The 19911-nt window shown below is 32.1% G+C and overlaps 3 protein-coding genes and 1 long non-coding RNA gene across 4 annotated transcripts in view; 3 read left to right on the top strand and 1 right to left on the bottom strand.

Moving 5' to 3' along the window:
- LOC108915424 (short-chain specific acyl-CoA dehydrogenase, mitochondrial) overlaps positions 1 to 12229 on the top strand; it is a 41864-nt gene extending 29635 nt beyond the window's left edge. Inside the window, exon 7 of the mRNA XM_018721448.2 lies at positions 11904 to 12229. Coding sequence (XP_018576964.1) covers positions 11904 to 12209 — 306 coding nt within the window. The 3' untranslated portion in view covers positions 12210 to 12229. The remainder of the gene's footprint in view (positions 1 to 11903) is intronic.
- A 3141-nt stretch (positions 12230 to 15370) lies between these two features.
- Positions 15371 to 15949, top strand: LOC108915423. The gene is made up of 3 exons (XR_001964723.1): positions 15371 to 15483; positions 15541 to 15728; positions 15861 to 15949. It is a non-coding gene; the product is annotated as an uncharacterized LOC108915423 (long non-coding RNA).
- A 250-nt stretch (positions 15950 to 16199) lies between these two features.
- Positions 16200 to 17582, top strand: LOC108915422. Its single transcript, XM_018721447.2, has 2 exons — positions 16200 to 16337; positions 16393 to 17582. Exon 2 carries the CDS (start codon positions 16641 to 16643, stop codon positions 17289 to 17291), a length of 651 nt encoding a protein of 216 aa, XP_018576963.1. The 5' UTR covers positions 16200 to 16337; positions 16393 to 16640; the 3' UTR covers positions 17292 to 17582.
- A 160-nt stretch (positions 17583 to 17742) lies between these two features.
- On the bottom strand, positions 17743 to 19080 carry LOC108915421. The gene is made up of 3 exons (XM_018721446.1): positions 18911 to 19080; positions 18633 to 18829; positions 17743 to 18533 (listed from the first exon to the last, which is right to left on the bottom strand). The coding sequence occupies exons 1-3, from the start codon at positions 19036 to 19038 to the stop codon at positions 18448 to 18450; spliced, it is 411 nt and encodes a 136-aa protein (XP_018576962.1). The 5' UTR covers positions 19039 to 19080; the 3' UTR covers positions 17743 to 18447.
- Between the last annotated feature and the right edge of the window lie 831 nt (positions 19081 to 19911).

Here is a 19911-nt window from a genome sequence, read left to right as displayed (position 1 = left end):
CTCTTCCTAAAAGTAAAAAACTCACCAACTTATTTTTGTGTTTAGGAGAATTTTCATGTTTCTTAATTTTAATTTCTAAATGTTTCAAGTCAGAAACTCCAGTTTTCGTCCAGTTTTCTTCGCCTCCTCCAAACAATAAACATACAAAACAAAAAAATCTATTTGTTTGGTCACAACCACAGGGTCTTATTATAAATGTTTTTATCAAATTTGCGAAAGCCGGCCCACTTTTTGCACTCTTTCTGCACCTCAACTAAATTCAACACTGGCGTTGGACATCTGTTATTTTTCAATTTCCTTTTTCCTCTAAACTTAAATTACTAATAACAAGTTTTTTTATTTCACAAACCCTCATTTTAAACTTAAACTTATAAAATATAATGTCTTAAAAAGCGCCAAAGCAAAAACAAAACATATAACCACACTTCAGTGATACGGGTTACTGCATCATGGAGTCCCAAAACAAAGCGTGTGAGCCTATCGTTGCCTATCCCCTCCACGTGCCAATTTGTCCAATCATATGTAAAAATATGCTTGCACGATGGACTCAGATTTCACGGTCCGCGATGGAGTGGGGATTGCGCGCGCTGTTAAACTGTTAAACATAACTCTTTGGTACGATCATAGATGGCAGATGGCATTAATCTGAGCTACGTTCACGGAGTACATGCACTTTATGCAACCAACCTAACATCCAAGAAATATTGAATGCATGCTATTTAGATTTCTTATTGATTTAAATAAATACATTATTTTAAGTTAATAGTTTGAAAATATCTGGGGGGGGGGGGGGGGGGCCCAGAATCTTCCTTCACGAGCCGCCACTGCGTACGACACTCATCTCTTAGCAGTCCTGTGCTCGTCTCATCAATGTGTGTCCAAATCTTTATGAATTTATGTGTTTTTGATTTTCACTTTATGGATTTTGAATGTTTTTTGATTGGTACTTTAGTGTTTTAGTGTGCTGTCAACTGCAGGTCAATAATATCAATGTCCGGATGATTTGGTTCAAGACTGAAGGTCTAGGTTTAAGTCGGAGCTTATAAAAATTTATAACGATATATTTATGGTTAATGATTGTGTTTATTCAAAATATAAATTGAGATATACATGAAAAGTAAATATAGATCAAATATCGTGGCATTGAACATAGAGATGTCTCTCGATGAGTACTGGTGCTCGATGCGATCTGTGGCTCGTCTTGCGATTTTGGAACTGCGTTTTTGAGAGTGTAAAATATCTGATTCTAAATTTCTCACTGTCTGAGTTTGTTCCCATCCAACATTAACGTATTGGGGTTCAAAGTTCTCATAATCTTTTAAATGTTGAACCAATCTTACAAACCTTTTCGTTTTCAGTAATTGTCAAGATAATCTATCTGACATGATTTTGCAACAGCATTATTTTTTCCTAAGAACAAGTAGGCTGTAACCATATCAACTTATTCTTGATTCGTATATATGCTATTTCATAATATAATTCAGAAAATTTAAAATGAAAACACAAAACTGTACTGTACTGTCACTAAACACTGAAATAAAGAACTATAGGGTTATACTTTTACACTACACAAAAACACTCCACAGACACCTTCTTGTAAACCAATAACAAAATGAAGCAGTGCGACGTCTTCAGAGTCCAGTTTACGCCGGCGGGACTTGGACTGGAAGGAGAACGGATACGACAAATTCTATTTTTCACAAGTGGATAGAAAAGTGAATGGTAGAATCCGCATTATGTATTCAGTTGTGTTGGGATTTTTATAGTATAATGCACTTCATATAGCAACACTTTATTACACAGGTTTTACCATTAACAGTTTTTAAGAATAATTTTTCTGATTCTAATTTAGTATTTATTACAGTTTGCCATAGTTTAAAATACTTGTCGCTTAAATCGAATTTTAATGACAGTATTTATTTGTACCCAAATCAAGAATATTTGGTAGTTATGTAATTAGTAGAAAAAAGTATAAAAAGTAATATACAGGGTGTCTGCGAAAGGTTGGGAAATCTCGAAGCTGGAGATACTGGTGACCAAAATAAGTCGATTGAGCCAAATATACCTTATGCAAATGTTGCTGGTTTTAAGTTCAATATTTGAATTTTATTTTGAAATTCCTCAATAATTTCCAAAACAGTCAGAGTATGAACAAAAAAATTGGCACCATAATGTTTTTTGACATGACAAATAAGAATTTTTAACTAATTTTTACGTTGCTTGTACAGGGCGTAAGTTATGCCCTATTCCTTTGATAAAAAGGGGAAACACTTTTTTGCCTTTAGAATTACGGACATTGTGTATTTAAAACATGAAAGAACGTCCATTGTTTCATAAAAAAGTTACTCTTATTCGATTTAGATATTTCCCTTGGTTTTCGAGATATTTGCATATACAAGTTTCAATGCATTTCGTTTTTAAGCATCTTATTAAACTAATGCAACTTGACAACTAACTAGTGTATGAACCTTTCTTGTTATTCAATAAAAAGAAATTTAATACAGAAAAAAGTTATTTACAGAAAACAGAAACAATTGGAAATTTAAGAAATATCTAGTAGTAGTTAGGACTAAAAATTACTAATTACTATAAAAATTGTTCAAAATGAGCACCGCCTTGCCTAATACACTCACGAGTGCGTCTAATTAGTGATGGCTGTACTCTCCAAATCATTTGAATATTATTTTTTATTTCTTAGCTATGGTGGAAAATCCTTTGCCGCAGTTCATCTTCACTTGCCACAGGAGTTGCGTAAGCACGTCTTTTCAAATCACCCCAGAAGTAGAAATTCAAAGGATTCAAATCTGGCGATCTAGGCGTCCAGGGCACTAATCCTGACCGGCCTATCCATCGATCTGGATAAACCATATTTAAGTGTTCCCTAACTCTTAAACTAAGATGAGGTGGAGCACCATTGTGCATAAACCACATATTAATGCGTGTTTGTAAGGGAAGATCCTCTAATAGATTGGGTAGTTGTTCTTGGAGAAACTGTAAATATCTCTGGCCATTTAGTCTAGGTCGTAATTCCATAGGTCCTATTAAATGATGTCCAATTATGCCTGCCCATAAATTGATTTGAAACTGCACTTGATGGCAGGTTTCCCTTATACCATGAGGGTTTTCGTCTGCATAAATGTGTAGATTATGCAAGTTGATGGGTCCGTCCCTTCGAAAACCTGCCTCATCGGAAAATAGTATTGAGGTGGTAAAATTATGAGCTTGGTTAACCTTGCGGCGCACCGCACAAAAGTTCAGGGAAAGAAAAGGGGACATGAATCCCGAAAAAATATCACTCTGTAGAATATCACGACCATTTGGCATGCCCAATGATGTAATCCTTACAGCGTAACCTATATTCCATATATTTCAGCTAAATATCTCAAAAACTGTGGGAGCTATAGAGAAAAAACTTAAAAAAATCTTAAAATTTCAACACCCTGTGGATCGGTAACGAAGGGTTTGCGGACCTATGTTTATATGAACTTTTAGTCGTGAAATAAGCCAAAGAATTAGCCCCTTCCTTATGTACATGATATTTAGGAACACCCCGTATAGTGTATTTTCAAAAGGAGTAGCATAAATGCTATCGGTAAATCTACAGCTAAAAATACTACGTTTTGCTTAAAAATTACCTTCATAAAATGACCACCCCTTAGAAGATACAACCACTGAAAGTTAAATATGGTAAAATGTCTGTGATTTGAAAACTGCTAATTTCCGCATACAAAGTAATCCATTTGAAAGCTGGGCACTTCTCTCAGTTTCATTTGTTGTCCGATTTAAAAGATTTGTTTTAATGATACGAGCTTCAATAACTCTACTATGCTGCCAAATTTCATAATAAAATTTAAATTTCAAGGCTTACTTCAAAGTTTTTTCAAGCGCAAAGATACAAAAAAAAGATTAGTGATTTTTTTTATTTCGCCACTTTTCGTGCCCCATTAGATTTGGGATACTTACAAATAGTAATGACCGAAATTAAAAAAATATGTTGGTTTCTAACAGAACTATATTATAATTAAAATTTACATTGTGTTATCAACGTAATAGTCATGTGAATCAGAACTTTATAAATAATTTTTGTAATTTACAAGGACAACTAAACTAAAACCAAATAATTTGAGGGGAATAATAAATTGGAATCTAATAAATAATATACGCACTTTTATTACATCAAATAGCAAACTACATTACAAATAAAAATGTCCCAATTTTATAACCAAAAATTATAAAATTTAAGGTGCACGGCACTGTCGTATCAGTTCATTATACTATTATAGTTTGGATTATGTTCTCACGTTCTTTTATTCCAAAAGTAATAATTTTTATTTAATATTGAAATTATTTGGATTTGGCTGCCCTTGTAAATTAACAATATTATTTACAAAGTTCTGATTTACATGAATATGACTATTTCTATAATACTATGTAAATTTCAATTATCCTCTAGTTCTCTAGAGACTAATCTATTTTTAATTTGTGTCATAACCATTTGTAAACATCCTAAATCAAATCCACACTTAGATTAGAAATAAAAAAATCGCTAACAATTTTTTGCATTTTTGCGCTTGAAAAAAATTTGAAACAGACCTTGAAATTTTAAACTTCATTATGAAATTTGGCAGCATAGTACTGAAGGTCTGTCGTTTAAAAAAGAATCTTTAAAATTGGCCAATAATTCAAACTTTTAGAGAGGTGGTCCGCTTTCAGTTGGGTCACTCTGCATTTGCTACTAATACAGGTGCAACTTTTCAGCCATTTTTTGAAAATATTTAGCCCTTGGAGGGAGCTGATATTCCAAAATTTCTTTAACACTCTGTATCTCGAAAACAAAAGAAATTTAGACATAAGTGTATATGAACTTTTTATATGTTTCGAGGTCCTCTATCATGTGGTCTATGCATTGCGCTTTTTTCCATGTCACCCTGTATATTATAGGACTAAAGTGATNTATACATAAATCCGTGGAGGATATTCGGAGCTTTAAAGCTCTGTACCGGCCAAACTATCCATTTTTGAGCTTTGTGGCCATTGAGACAATTGACCAGTATGATGAACTCTATCACATATCAAAAATTCAGCGAATTTGACCGGGACCCAATTTCCATAAGATTTGTGCGGGGTCCTTTCAATTATCCTCTAGTTCTCTAGAGACTAATCTATTTTTAATTTGTGTCATAACCATTTGTAAACATCCTAAATCAAATCCACACTTAGATTAGAAATAAAAAAATCGCTAACAATTTTTTTGCATTTTTGCGCTTGAAAAAAATTTGAAACAGACCTTGAAATTTTAAACTTCATTATGAAATTTGGCAGCATAGTACTGAAGGTCTGTCGTTTAAAAAAGAATCTTTAAAATTGGCCAATAATTCAAACTTTTAGAGAGGTGGTCCGCTTTCAGTTGGGTCACTCTGCATTTGCTACTAATACAGGTGCAACTTTTCAGCCATTTTTTGAAAATATTTAGCCCTTGGAGGGAGCTGATATTCCAAAATTTCTTTAACACTCTGTATCTCGAAAACAAAAGAAATTTAGACATAAGTGTATATGAACTTTTTATATGTTTCGAGGTCCTCTATCATGTGGTCTATGCATTGCGCTTTTTTCCATGTCACCCTGTATATTATAGGACTAAAGTGATTTAATCCCTTGAGTAGTTGCTCTGTACTGTTCTACTTGCAGGATTAAATTATGCACTTTAATTCTTTGGTACATACTTAATATACGATTACATCCCCCCTACAAAAATCAATGAAATTATAGAATTAGCTCACCAGTTTATTTATTATTATCAATAAAAACATAAAATTTTAAAAATCAGTTTTTGAGAAATCTTCAACTAACAATTAATTTAATAGTTAATCAAATCTTTTAACGTTTAAATTTAAAGTCATAATTGTACAATTTCGGAAAGTAAATTGTAGATGCCATAACATGCCAAATAAATTAATTGCACATGTCAAATATTCTCTATAGATTTTTGGTAATTTTTGAACTGTGGGATACAGTTTTAGAAGAAAATGTCGTTTGATATTAGATTGTGAAATTCTTTTGCATTCTCGAATGATATTTTTTGCTCGCTCTCGCTTGCAAAAAAAATTTCATTCTGGAATGCAATATTTCGCAATCTAGTATGAAAAATAACTATTTCCAATTCCAAAGTTTCCCTCAATGTTTTTTGATAGCCATGTAATATACGGTACAACATATTAACTCAGTTTGTCCAAAGAAATTATTAATTATAAACTAAACTGTGTGTTTGAATATTTTAACTTAGGTATATAGTTTTGTAATGAAAGTCAGATGACCTAAAGAAGACTGTGGAGAGATTGAAATATTTTTTTGAGATGTTTACATTGACGATAAGATAAGAATTTGCAATATCTTCTGTTTATTTATAGAATTTTTTTAAATGATTCCACTTTGACCGTTGTTTTTGAGTGGATGCCAAAACGTTGCTAAGGTATATACAATATTCATTTACTGTATATACAGGGAGGTCGAACTGTATTAAGTTTGGAAGGATGTCAGTTAGGACTGCAACTCAATATATATATATATATATATGGAAAATTATAGTGCAGTTCGGGAATCTTATGGAAATAATGCAATTGGCTAAGTGGAATGTGGAATATGGAACAAAACACCCCTTAAATTTTGTTGAAATAACAAATACTATTAATTGATAGACTGCTGTCACTAGTGTCACTTTTGTTTAAAAAACAGGAAACAGAGCAACAGGGTTTGACTGACAATTTTGACATATTTTCTTCTTCAAAATTATGCAGTAGGATCGCTACTAGCTTCTTGTTCAATTGCCCCTTATGACGTCAGACTATTTTTTAAGTAACACAAAAATTCATAAATGATTTCTACCACTAATTTGTCATATATTTAAAATTTTACTATACAGGCAGGTTCTTTTATAAAAAATCTTTGTATCAACAACAATTTTTATATGGTTTGTTTTTATAGTCAACAACCCTATTGTCTATTGGGAAATCTCTCAGCGAATAGCCTTTGAGCTCTCGATGCATTCTCCATAAAGTGCTTCTCCATAAATTAAGTGCATATCACAATATTCTGTAAATGTATTCTCCATAACTAGATATTTTTAAAATATTACAACAGTTGTCAAGCCGACACTTTAATTGTATCATAACAAGTAATAGGAACCATAGTAACGCTATGTGCAGATATTTTTCAGTCACTTATACCCGTTTGCATCGTTTAGAATTTAAGCCAAGTTCAACTGAACTTAGTTTAATTTTAAAACTAAGTTTTAATAATCAGCTATTGCACCACTTACTGCCGATTGTAGATTAAATTAAACTGGGTTTTAGGAATATTGTTTAGAGATTTTATTATGCTGCTAACTTCTGTCTAGTTATGTTCGGAAAAAAATATGTCAAAGTCAAATTCTCAAACCAAAATTTTAATATGAGTGCCATCAATGTCACCTAATACCCTAGGAAACGATGCAATTTTATAGAACTCATGTTGCATACTAACTATTTCTTCCGGGTTTGGCATTTTTATGTATCTCTGAAATGGCAGACAAATGACCNCTAGTTTTTAAGTAACGCAAAAATTCATAAATGATTTCTACCACTAATTTGTCATATATTTAAAATTTTACTATACAGGCAGGTTCTTTTATAAAAAATCTTTGTATCAACAACAATTTTTATATGGTTTGTTTTTATAGTCAACAACCCTATTGTCTATTGGGAAATCTCTCAGCGAATAGCCTTTGAGCTCTCGATGCATTCTCCATAAAGTGCTTCTCCATAAATTAAGTGCATATCACAATATTCTGTAAATGTATACTCCATAACTAGATATTTTTAAAATATTACAACAGTTGTCAAGCCGACACTTTAATTGTATCATAACAAGTAATAGAAACCATAGTAACGCTATGTGCAGATATTTTTCAAAGTCACTTAATCCATTATAATATGACATATTTTAATACAGTTTAGGATTTTCCACCATAGCCAGGAAAATAATATGTATTCAAATGATTTGACCAATTCTTACTTTCCCTTTAAGTTGTTTTTTATAAAACTGCAAATAATGTTGTTCATACACTCTGTTGTTAAGGAGGTTCGATACCAAAAAAAAAAAATGGTAAGAAAGTTTTCAAAATCATTGAAATCTGTTAAAAAATATGCCAACTGCCTCGTGTAAAAATATCAGATCGATTGCACATAGTTTTTTTGAAAAATGATATTAAAAATTATGCTCTTTTACACAGGGTCTAATCAAACGTGAATATTGCTTTTAAAAATGGTTAGGATTGGGAAAATATAATTATAATTAAAAAATTAAATATTACTAAACATTTTAAAACCATAAAAATATGCACTTACAATGTAATTATTGAGATAATGGAATGAATATATAACGTTTTGACAAATTTGAACAAACATCTGATCGAATGAAAGGAAATATGGTAACACTGTACGCTGTATTTAACGCGTTGACTGACGCGCTATATTTGAATAGCTCGATTATACACTATAAAATTATTCCAGTAAAAACATATGTAGTAATAATTAATATTAAATATTTTGAAACAAAAATTGAAAGGATCTCTGCAAAACGAACAGTATAGATATTCTGTCATAATCTTCAATTTGACAGGCGACGTCTTACTATTATACACTGAGCTTCTTGATAGTTATCATATGGATTCTCGGTTTACACATTTTACTTTTTTCTTATCAGTCCCACATTCTGTTTCTTGCACTTTTCAGTCATTACTTTTCCTTTATATCTTGGATGTTCATTCATGTTTACGGATTATGCTCAAAGCACAGTTGACAGTAATGACAGTTAACCCAACTTTTACCACCACGCCATGGCAATGTTACCAGATTTCATCCATAATTTTACAAGTTCTTAATGAATAGACACTTTTATTTAAGTAAAAAGCTAATATGTGCTGTATAAATTTCATTCGTATATATTATATTTAGTTCGCTCAAATTAGTTTATGTAAGGTTGGTACAAGGGGACCGCCTAGCCGGGTGTCTTGGCCGATGGATTTCGATCGGCCGAGGTAAGCATCACGGACGCAGGCTGGAACTTGGATGGGTGACCTAAGGCAGGCTCGGAGACGTGGCTGTGGCAGCCTACCAGAGACCTGGGTTGCTCAACACCTTCCGCCTGCGTGTGGTCCCCGATAAAAATGGTAATGAGAATAGAGCAATAAATCTCTGTAACTGAAGACCATGCTATCATCATACATAAAATTGTACTAGAATTTGCCACCAATCCACCCGTGTAGTGATAGGATGGTTTGAAGAAAAGTACTCGAGTAATGAAGGGGGGTGTACAAGGGGCGTAATAAGGCCTAAGTGCCGCGGTGGAAAAGCAATTTTCCACCATCCCCCGACATATATACATACATACATACATACATACAGATTGGTACAACAACGAAACTACCGTGTATAAGCATAGGCCTCCCTCCCGCACCGCCTGCCCCGTAAGAGATGTATCGAACCTCCTTAAGTCGCATTAGTTTAATTTAAGCATCAAAAGTCGCTTAAAAATGAAATGCATGGAAACTTGTATATGCAAATATCTTGAAAACCAAGGGTGATATCTAAATCGAATAAGAGTAACTTTTTTATGAAACAAAGGACGTTCTGTCATATTTTAAATACACAATGTCCGTAATTCTAAAGGCAAAAAAGTTTTTCCCTTTTTTATCATAGGAATAGGGCATAACTAACGCCCTGTACAAGCAACGTCAAAATTAGTTAAAAATTCTTATTTGTCATGTCAAAAAACATAATAGTGCCAATTTTTTTGTTCATACTCTGACAGTTTTGGAAATTATTGAGGAATTTCAAAATAAAATTCAAACATTGAACATTGAACGTCCTTGTATCTTTGAAACCAGCAACATTTGCATAAGCCGTATTTGGCTCAATCGAGTTATTTTGGTCACCAGTATCTCCAGCTTCGAGTTTTCCCAACCTTTTGCAGACATCCTGTATAGTAAATAAATAATTGCTATACTATTTGTAGATTAGAGAATTTAACATTTTCTGTTTGCTATTCTTCTGTAACCATGTAAACGTTTTTATTATTGCGATTTTACTTTTGAATACCATATGGAATTGCTAAAAAAAACCTAAACTAAAATTTGAATTCTTCTCTAACCCTTTATTAGACACTTTTCCTTTTGTTAATATCTCAGCTTGTAACTGTTTTTTTGCAATTTTTGGCCACTGAAGTTGTTTTCTTCATACAGTTGAAATATGCTAAATGTCTCACCCTCTCACAGTTACATGTATTTATTTTAGTTTCTTCAAGAGAAAATGAATTTATTTGTTTATATTTAAAAGTAATTGCTGATCAGATTATAATCACATTTTATGCTTGGAACTCGATTGCTGGTGCTTTTGTTTTCAAAAACGTTACCGAACTAGACTCAAATTTCCCTAAGGACCTTTACGGCAATATTTACAGTATGTTCTTTTAATTTTTTAGACACTCAAAGTTTGTTTAATTATTTCCAAACATCGTTTAAATCAGTAGTTCAGTGGTAAATACAGGGTGATTTCATTTGAAATACAGAATCTGCAGAAATAAATTAATTACCAAAAAATAAGTAGAGTTTGCTGTATAAATTTTTTCCTAGTGGACATGGTATTCGAGATACTGAGTGTTCAAGTTTCCAAAAAAAATTACATTTTCTGTCATATCTTCATAATGCACTGACCGATTTGAATGAAATTTACTACAGTGTTTTCACTTAGTTAGTTAGACCTTTTATTGAATGTAATATAACTTCGTAGCAATAACCAGTGACATGCTACTGAAGGTGCCACTCCGTTTTCCCAAGGAAAAAACACGTGACGTGTTTTTTTTAGAAATAATGTTAAATTCAGGTACTGTTACGTTGAATAAGTGAAAAGTGTTTCTTGTTTTTTTTTTTAATAATAGCAACCGTTTAAGAGATAATTACTTATTTGGCGACCATAATGTGCAAATTTAGTCCACATACTCGTATTTGTTTAAAAATCATTCTGCATAAATTGATTCTTTTGTCTGTATTATCAGTTAGTAAGCTTTATGATGATCTCGTTTTAATATTAAACTAGCTTTGTTTATTTATTCTTGTAGTTGCAGTCCATCTTGGGCTTACGAACACGAGACGAATTGTGGCAAAGAATAGAGGAAAATTCTAATCTCCTCAGGCAAAATCATGCCATGAAAAGTTTCTCTATAAATAGCCTGATTAAAAGATGTCAAAAGTCTATCGATGCAGAAGGATTTCGTTTTGAACAATTGTTTGGACTCATTACTTACCTGACCTATTTACTAATGTTATTTTATTATTTAGTATATTTTGTCCAGAAATAAAATTAGTACTACAAAAAACCGCCAATGGCATATATTTTTCTTGGGAAAAGTTGGCGGGCGCTTTAGTAGCACGTCACTGGTTAAAACCAGGAGGTTTTCATTAAATAAATGGATTAATTTATTACGAAAATTCAATAAAACGAAAAAGCAAATCCAAAAATCTACTAAACGGCTGCTACTATTAATAAACAACAAGAAGCATTTTTCATTCATTTAACATAACAGTGCCTGAATCTAATATTATTTCTACAAAAAACTGCCAGTGGTTTATTTTTTTCTTGAGAAAATGGGGCGGCACTCCCAGTAGCACGCCTCTGATTAAAGCCACCATGTGAATATTATATTCAATAAAAGGTGTAATAGATCTAGTTCTGCAGTTTCTGTATTTAAAATTAAATCACCCTGTATACAAATGTCTATAAATTTGCATATTCAAAAGTGGAAGTGGATTAAAAAGAAAAAAAATCAGATTTTTATTAATCCTTTTTATTTATGACACAAATTTGTTTTAGTTAAGAATAGCTGATATGGCTGTTAAATTAGAAGCAGCAAGATTGCTGGTTTGGAGAGCAGCAGCATGTTGTGATGAACCACAAAGAACTACTAAGGAGTCTTCTATGGCAAAGTTAGCTGCTAGTGAGGCTGCCACTTTTGTATCGCATAGTGCTATTCAAATTTTAGGGGGTATGGGTTATGTGACTGATTTACCAGCGGAGCGATATTATAGAGATGCCAGGATTACAGAAATTTATGCAGGAGTTAATGACGTTCAAAGGATATTAATTGGTGATTTGATTATTAAAGAATTACAACATTAAAATATTTTTGATAATATATACTTGGGTATTATATTGTTTTTATATATATATATATATATTGCCTTATATCATGCATATTTTATATTTTCAATAAAGCAATATTTCCTCAAATTACTAAGAAAATAATTTTATTGCCACTATTACTTTCCTCAAATAATTTACACTGTTGGATTTACAAAATACGAAGAAAAGTTAGTATAAAAAAGGAAGAGCATTTTTTAATACTTTTTCCTCAACCATGATGTTACTTTGATTAACTATAAAGTTTGTAAATCAAGGGTCATTACAAAATGTGACACCCTATAAGGGACGCCAGTGACGCATGTAATAATTTAAAGAGAAAATTATCCGATTCATTAGTTAGTGCACGTTAGTCGAAACACACGTTACAGATGTTACAGAATTGTAAATATTTGACTTTGCTTAGGAATATAAACTTGTATGGTTTTGAAATATTTAAAATAATCATAATTTATATGGTTTATAGTTAATTACTTAGTTGTTTTTATAATAAGCAACGCAACACATTTTTTGAGTAAATAAAATTGATTTGACTGCCTTTTATTTTATATTCATCTTATGGGTATGTCTTAGTTCAATGTATGTTACGAAAATTTTTTAAGTGTAAAAAATTACTGTTTTAGTGCATACTTTAAATTACATACGTACCTACGTAAAACTCATTCAAAAAAAATTTCTTAGCAAGAGGTATTGGAGATGAAAAAACAATTGGTGTTATATCAGACTATTGCGACTCAAGATAGTAGGTATAATATTGTATATAAAAATATAAAATATTGTTAACCAAGTTGTTACAATACAAAGAAAAATTATACAAAAAAAAGTTAATGAGGCTGATAACAAGTCAAAAACCATGTGGCAAATCATTAAAAATTTAACTAAAAATGAAAGAGAGTTAATAGTTCAGTTATCCAAGGTTCAGAAACGGCATTTCCAGGAAAAAATTTAAGTTTTTTTCTTACCGGTTCTTTATGTTTTTTCGGCTGCTGAATCCGAATCGGAGGTTTGCCACTTTGTCAGGTGACGGCTTCACAACGAAAATCAGAAAAAACCTTAAAATGTATCACTCAGTTTTTTTGACTATAACTCAAAAACTATGCATCTTTCGATCATGCAAACCATATACAAAATTAAAGTTAGTAGTCGTTGACGGCTACTCTCATGCACAGAATGGAATTAAACAAATGGAGCATGAGAAGATCCAAGACGTAGTCAGTTGACATCGAAGTCAATGACAAAATGGTGCCCACAGTCCCCCAGGTGAAGTTTCTGTCTAATACCTACAACAAAAGCAGATTCAATGCAGCCCAAATTGACATGAAGCAAGCAAGTGAAGATGCAGACACTCTAATTGTGCAAACAGTCCAATCCCTTGCTGCAGAGCACGAAACTTGTAGTGGTTGGTGAGGATATAGACCTACTGGTCATTATGATTGGAACTTTGACGTCTCCTAATGTATATTTTTTGAATCAGGAAAAGGCAAAAATCTTCCATCTGTTTACCATCCTCCAAGCACTATCGAGAAATGCCTGGCAGAACATATATCATCCATACATGCTGTCAGTGGTTGTGACTCCACATCTGCTTTTTTCAAACAAGGGAAAGCCAAGTTTATGAAAACCTTTACAAGGTATCCTGACCTCTCAGTCTACATCCGATGTTTCAGAAACCCTCTTGCCAGATCAGAAGAAATTTCGGAGGCAGGGGAAAAATTCCTAGTGGCCTTGTATGGCGGAGACCATCGCACCACTTCAATTAGTAATCTGCGGTACAAACAGTATGTGTCATCAGCATTCAAGGTTAGCGGAAATGTAGCATCCATTCCCCCATTAAAGCTGCAGTCCAGCAACACAGCTTTTTTAGTGGAGTCAAGAAATGCCATTTTTTCAACTATCTAATGACGTTATGGATTTTCCAAACTTTAGAGTTATTATACGTATTTGTAGGAAATTTTGTCTACTTTAATTTGGTATATATATCATAGTTATAATCAAAAAACGCTTTTCGAGTTATAGTGAAAAAACTGAAAAAGTGACGAAAATTTGAGGTTTTTTGAAATTTTTCTTGTAAAGTCGACGACTGGCGAGGTGGCAAACCTCAGATTCGGATTCAGCACCCCAAAAGACATATACAACCGGTGAGAAAAAAACTTCTACATTTTTTTCCTGGAAAAAACCTTTGCTTACCGGATTATAAATTGAGAATATAATGGCTTTAATAATGTTTTCATAAATATTTCCTTTAAATAATACAAATTTATACCTTAATCTAATCCAATCCAATGTAAAGTCTGTTTGTACAAGCAGGCACATAAGAAGAAATAGCTAAAAAATATGAAGAATAAAAAAAGTACTGGTATAGATGAAATCCCAGTGTCGGTGTTGAAACACTGTGTATCAGATAGCAGAACCTTTAACCTATTTAATAAATTTGTCTTTTATGTCGGGGATTTTGTCCTAAAGATTTAAAATGGACAATTGTTAAACCAATCTTTAAGAAAGGTGATATAAATGTATTATCAAATTATAGACCAATCGGTTTATTAACATGTTTTTCAAAGATTTTTTAATCTACGATGGCCTCAACATGGTTATATGAAGAAAAAGTCTATAGATACAGCTTTGTACAGCTTTATTAATGAAATACTCAAAAGCCTGGATGAAGGGGATCTGTCCTGTGACATTTTTCTTGACCTTTCGAAGCCGTTTGATTGTATAGATCATGATTTACTTCTGCAAAAATTGTATAGGTAGGTTGGTATTAGAGGTAATAATAGAGTGGTTTTGTTCTTATTTAACCTGCCGCAAACAAATTGTTGAAATAGAGTATAATAATAACAAAATCGAATGTCTTGGGGTCATTTCCCATTTTTCAATGAACACGTATTTACATTTAATGATACATAATTAACAAGTACACAGAAAAAAAATTTTTTTGTGCACCTCAAGTAACTAAAATGAGTTTGAAATTTAAATTTCTTAATGACCGCCGAAATCATGACGTCAGAATTTTGTTATGCGCAGGAAGCAAAAATTAATTTGGTAGCCCTGCGCCACACCCTGCGTTTCTAACTTCACAAGTTCTGGACTGTCTAGTGCTCCTAGATGTTTATGTTTTACTTATGTTTTCAGAGTGCCATTGAATGGTTCGATTATAGTTTATTTTTATGGGATAATTTGTGTATTGTGTAAATATATTCTGTGATTTAAAACTCTATATAATAATTAGTGTTTAACTGCAGAGAATAATCAAGTAAGTTCAATGATGAAAATAAATCTTTTATACCAACCAATAATATTTTAATTGTAGAGATCAATTACAATTACAAGAAGTGTTTTGTACCTTCTTGCCAGAACACTACATTAAATTCCAAGAAAATATTTCTATCTGTGCCAAAAATTGAAGATATTAGGAAAGCTTGGAGTGTCGCTGTTGGTCGTAGGAAAGTTCCATCAACATCTTCCGCAGGCATATATTGTTGTGAAGATCACTTTATTGTAAGTGCTTAGAATTATATTTTCTTCATTTTTATTTACTGATTTAATTAGATGTTGTAAATGCTGTGCACTCATGTCTTGGAGAACATTGTACTAGATTTAATGAAATAGATGTATTTTATTAATTTACAGATGGAACAAGACTGTGAAAACTGGATGGCATATAAATTGTTTCACACCCAGTTGAAAATAAAAAAAGATGTTGTCCCACATTGTAATATAAGTGGAATTCCTGATGTGTCAAAGGATTTCTCAACTGAGTAAATCTGCAGAAAAGAAGCAACGTAGAAGAATATGCCAAGAAACAAAAACTTCATCCCCAGAGACTGGAATTTGACGAAGAATCATCTATATTAACTTCAACTGAACCTCAAACAGATTCTGCCAGTTGTCTTGATAAACCTGCGAGTAGTACATCTGCATTACATACANTAATTTCGGCCACCGAGTTATAAATGTTTATGTTTTACTTTTGTTTGGTTATGTTTTCAGTGTCATTGAATGGTTCGATTATAGTTTATTTTTATGGGATAATTTGTGTATTGTGTAAATAATCTGTGATTTCAAACTCTATATAATAATTAGTGTTTAACTGCAGAGAACAATCAAGTAAGTTCCAATGATGAAAATAAATCTTTTATACCAACCAATATTTTAATTGTAGAGATGAATTACAATTACAAGAAGTGTTTTGTACCTTCTTGCCAGAACACTACATTAAATTCCAAGAAAATATTTCTATCTGTGCCAAAAATTGAAGATATTAGGAAAGCCTGGAGTGTCGCTGTTGGTCGAAGGAAAGTTCCATCAACATCTTCCACAGGCATATATTGTTGTGAAGATCACTTTATTGTAAGTGCTTAGAATTATATTTTCTTCATTTTTATTTACTGATTTAATTAGATGTTGTAAATGCTGTGCACTCATGTCTTGGAGAACATTGTACTAGATTTAATTAAATATATGTATTTTCTTAATTTACCGATGGAACAAGACTGTGAAAACTGGATGGCATACAAATTGTTTCACACCCAGTTGAAAGTTCAGTCCATCATCGACTGCCTGGAAATAGAAATAGAACAATCTTCTAATGCTCCCCATCAAGCACTGACATGGTCAAACTACAAAAAGACTAACACATTAAAATATCTAATATCATCGACCCCAGATGGTATAATAAACTTTATATCTGAAGGTTTTGGTGGAAGAATTACTGACAAAGAAATTATCGAGGCAAGTGATTTTCTAAATGCTCTACCTCCCTGTGACGTTATGGCCGATAGAGGTTTTAAAGCTATCGCTGGCTTATCAAAACAGAAAAATTGTAATTTAGTACGTCCTTCCAGTGTTGAAAGTGGAACAAAGAGCACAAAGGAAGAAGTTAAAGGAAGCAAACATATAGCCAGTTTGCGCATTCATATTGAACGAGTAATTAGATTTCGAGAATTTACCATACTCGATAAACATGCTTGCCTTAACCATGAACTTGTACCAAAATTAGATTTCTTTATTATAGTTGCATGTGGAATAGTAAATTTACAAGGCCCCTTAATTATTCATTAATTGATACTGTACTTTCATATATTGTAAAAATACTATATAGGGTGTAACATTGTTTATTTTTATTCTTGTATCATAGGTTTTTTATTATTAATTCAGTACCCTGTCAATAACAAAAGATTAATAGCGAATGTTTATGTAACAAAATATTCTTACATTTGAGTGAAGTATTTCTTCATTTTCAATTAAGTTATATGATACTGTTATTGTTAACTACTGTTTGTTCTTGTTTAAAATGTTTTATATACAATATAAATTACTTGCATTGAATGTTTTTTTATACATCACATTTAAAAAAAACTATATTAAATAATTAGTTTAAAAGTAATACAATTTAAATTTAACCTAATTTATATATTATACAAGAGAAATATTTTCCAATTCTACATCAGAACATTTTTTTTAAAGGGATACATTTCATGATTAATAAAAAATCAGACTTGTATTACTATTTTATTAAAATAGGAAATATTACTTCTTTCCAAAATTCCATAGCATTTTTTATTATTTCAAAATTTGGGTCAGCGATGCAGAAGAGTCCTTTTTCTTTTTCGCAAAATAATATCTGTAAATGTATTTGAGCCTGAAATTTTGCTCTTAATTTTCCATTAGGCTTGATGTAGTTCTTAAGTGTTTCTTTTTTTGTTGGACATTTAATTTCCAAAATATATTTATCACTGACTCCATCAGGTGACGCCCCCAATGCTGGATATTTTTTATTTAAAATTAGTCCAGACTTAGTTTATTCCTATTTTTTTTGCTACAACTTTTAAAACTTTTTCCTCTAACTCTAAACCTCTCTTCATGGCACTAGTTTGTGTCATATTGGAAGTACCAAAAATAGATTCCACAAATGCACCGTCCTTTGTTTTGCTACAGCTTCAAAAATTTTAGAAGCGGTGATTCTTCCATATCTAAGCTCATACCACACAGGAGACTTAGACTGAAAAGATGTCTCTTGCAGCTAAGGCACAAAGTTCTTTAGTCATTCGTGACTCGCAATATTCCAAAAATTTGTCTGCATTGATATTATCCTTTTGTTTTAAATAATAATTTACTAAAATGTGCATAGACAATTGTTTTATGTCCGAAGGTTCCTTAAAATAATGAAGGAGTTGCGCTGAACTGTCAACATCTTTAGCAGCTTGTACCACTTTCTCTAGAAAATTTCCACAGAAGTAGGACTTTTCTCATTGTTTCTCCGGAAAATCCAATATAAGAACGCAATAGCATGTTTACACCCACCTAAAATAAAATTTTACAAATATAAATTCATATGTGTGACAGACGTAAGAAAAAAGAAGTTTCATATAAACGATAGACCTTATAAACTACCAAACATACCTTGAGATGCAGCACAATTTTCACATTGACAACTTATTATAACATCATTCTCTTCGTCAAATCGTGCTGTAACACTATATGCCTGTTGGTGAACTCGATGTTCAGGAACAACTCTGCCTTTAACAGTACAAATATTTGTATCATGTTTGACTTGTACGTATCCTATTGCTTCATCTCCATAACAAGCTCTGGATGCCCTAATATAAATTTTCGTTAAAAACTTTAAGATAATGTATTACAAACATAATTTTTAAATTTATTATTAAACACTTACTAACCTAATATTCTTTGCACTTCTAAATTCAACACTGAAATAGTCCATATTCTTCGCAAAAAACTCCTGAATCATAATATAATTTACTTCAGGCAAATTTTCACTATTAGCTTGGGCGAAATTAGGTTCCATATTAAAAAAAATAATTTACAACAAAAATAAACCAGGTCACAGTAACAAATATCGCTGTCAACAAACAATCGCCATTATTCTCTTCCTCTTCCTCTTGCTGTTACCACTACCACCGGTAGTACCACGATGATAGTGTTAAACACCCCAAGATTTAGTTCTAAATCGTGACGTCACATAACACGCCATTATTCTATGGCTAGAAATTGGCCTCAATGATTTGGGATCGAGGGGGATTATCCCTCTTTATCCTGCCTCATCTCGTGTAGGCCTGGACAGCCTTNAACTGCAGAGAACAATCAAGTAAGTTCAATGATGAAAATAAATCTTTTACACCAACCAATATTTTAATTTGTAGAGATGAATTACAATTACAAAAAGTGATTTGTACCTTCTTGCCAGAACACTACATTAAATTCCAAGAAAATATTTCTATCTGTGCCAAAAATTGAAGATATTAGGAAAGCCTGGAGTGTCGCTGTTGGTCGAAGGAAAGTTCCATCAACATCTTCCGCAGGCATATATTGTTGTGAAGATCACTTTATTGTTAAGTACTTATGAATTATATTTTCTTCATTTTTATCTACTGATTTAATTTGATGTTGTAACTGCTGTGCACTCATGTCTTGGAGAACATTGTACTAGATTTAATTAAATAGATGTATTTTATTAATTTACAGTTGGAACAAGACTGTGAAAACTGGATGGCATACAAATTGTTTCACACCCAGTTGAAAATAAAAAAAGATGTCCCACATTGTAATTTAAGTGGAATTCCTGATGTGTCAAAGGATTTCTCTCAACTGAGTAAATCTGCAGAAAAGAGGAAAAGAAGCAACGTAGAATATGCCAAGAAACAAAAACTTCATCCCCAGA

Source organism: Anoplophora glabripennis, unplaced genomic scaffold, assembly GCF_000390285.2.
Source record: "Anoplophora glabripennis isolate ALB-LARVAE unplaced genomic scaffold, Agla_2.0 scaffold1574, whole genome shotgun sequence".
NCBI lineage: Eukaryota > Metazoa > Arthropoda > Insecta > Coleoptera > Cerambycidae > Anoplophora > Anoplophora glabripennis.
The sequence above is the reverse complement of the archived record's forward strand: the minus strand, read 5'-3'. Positions and strand labels throughout refer to the sequence as shown.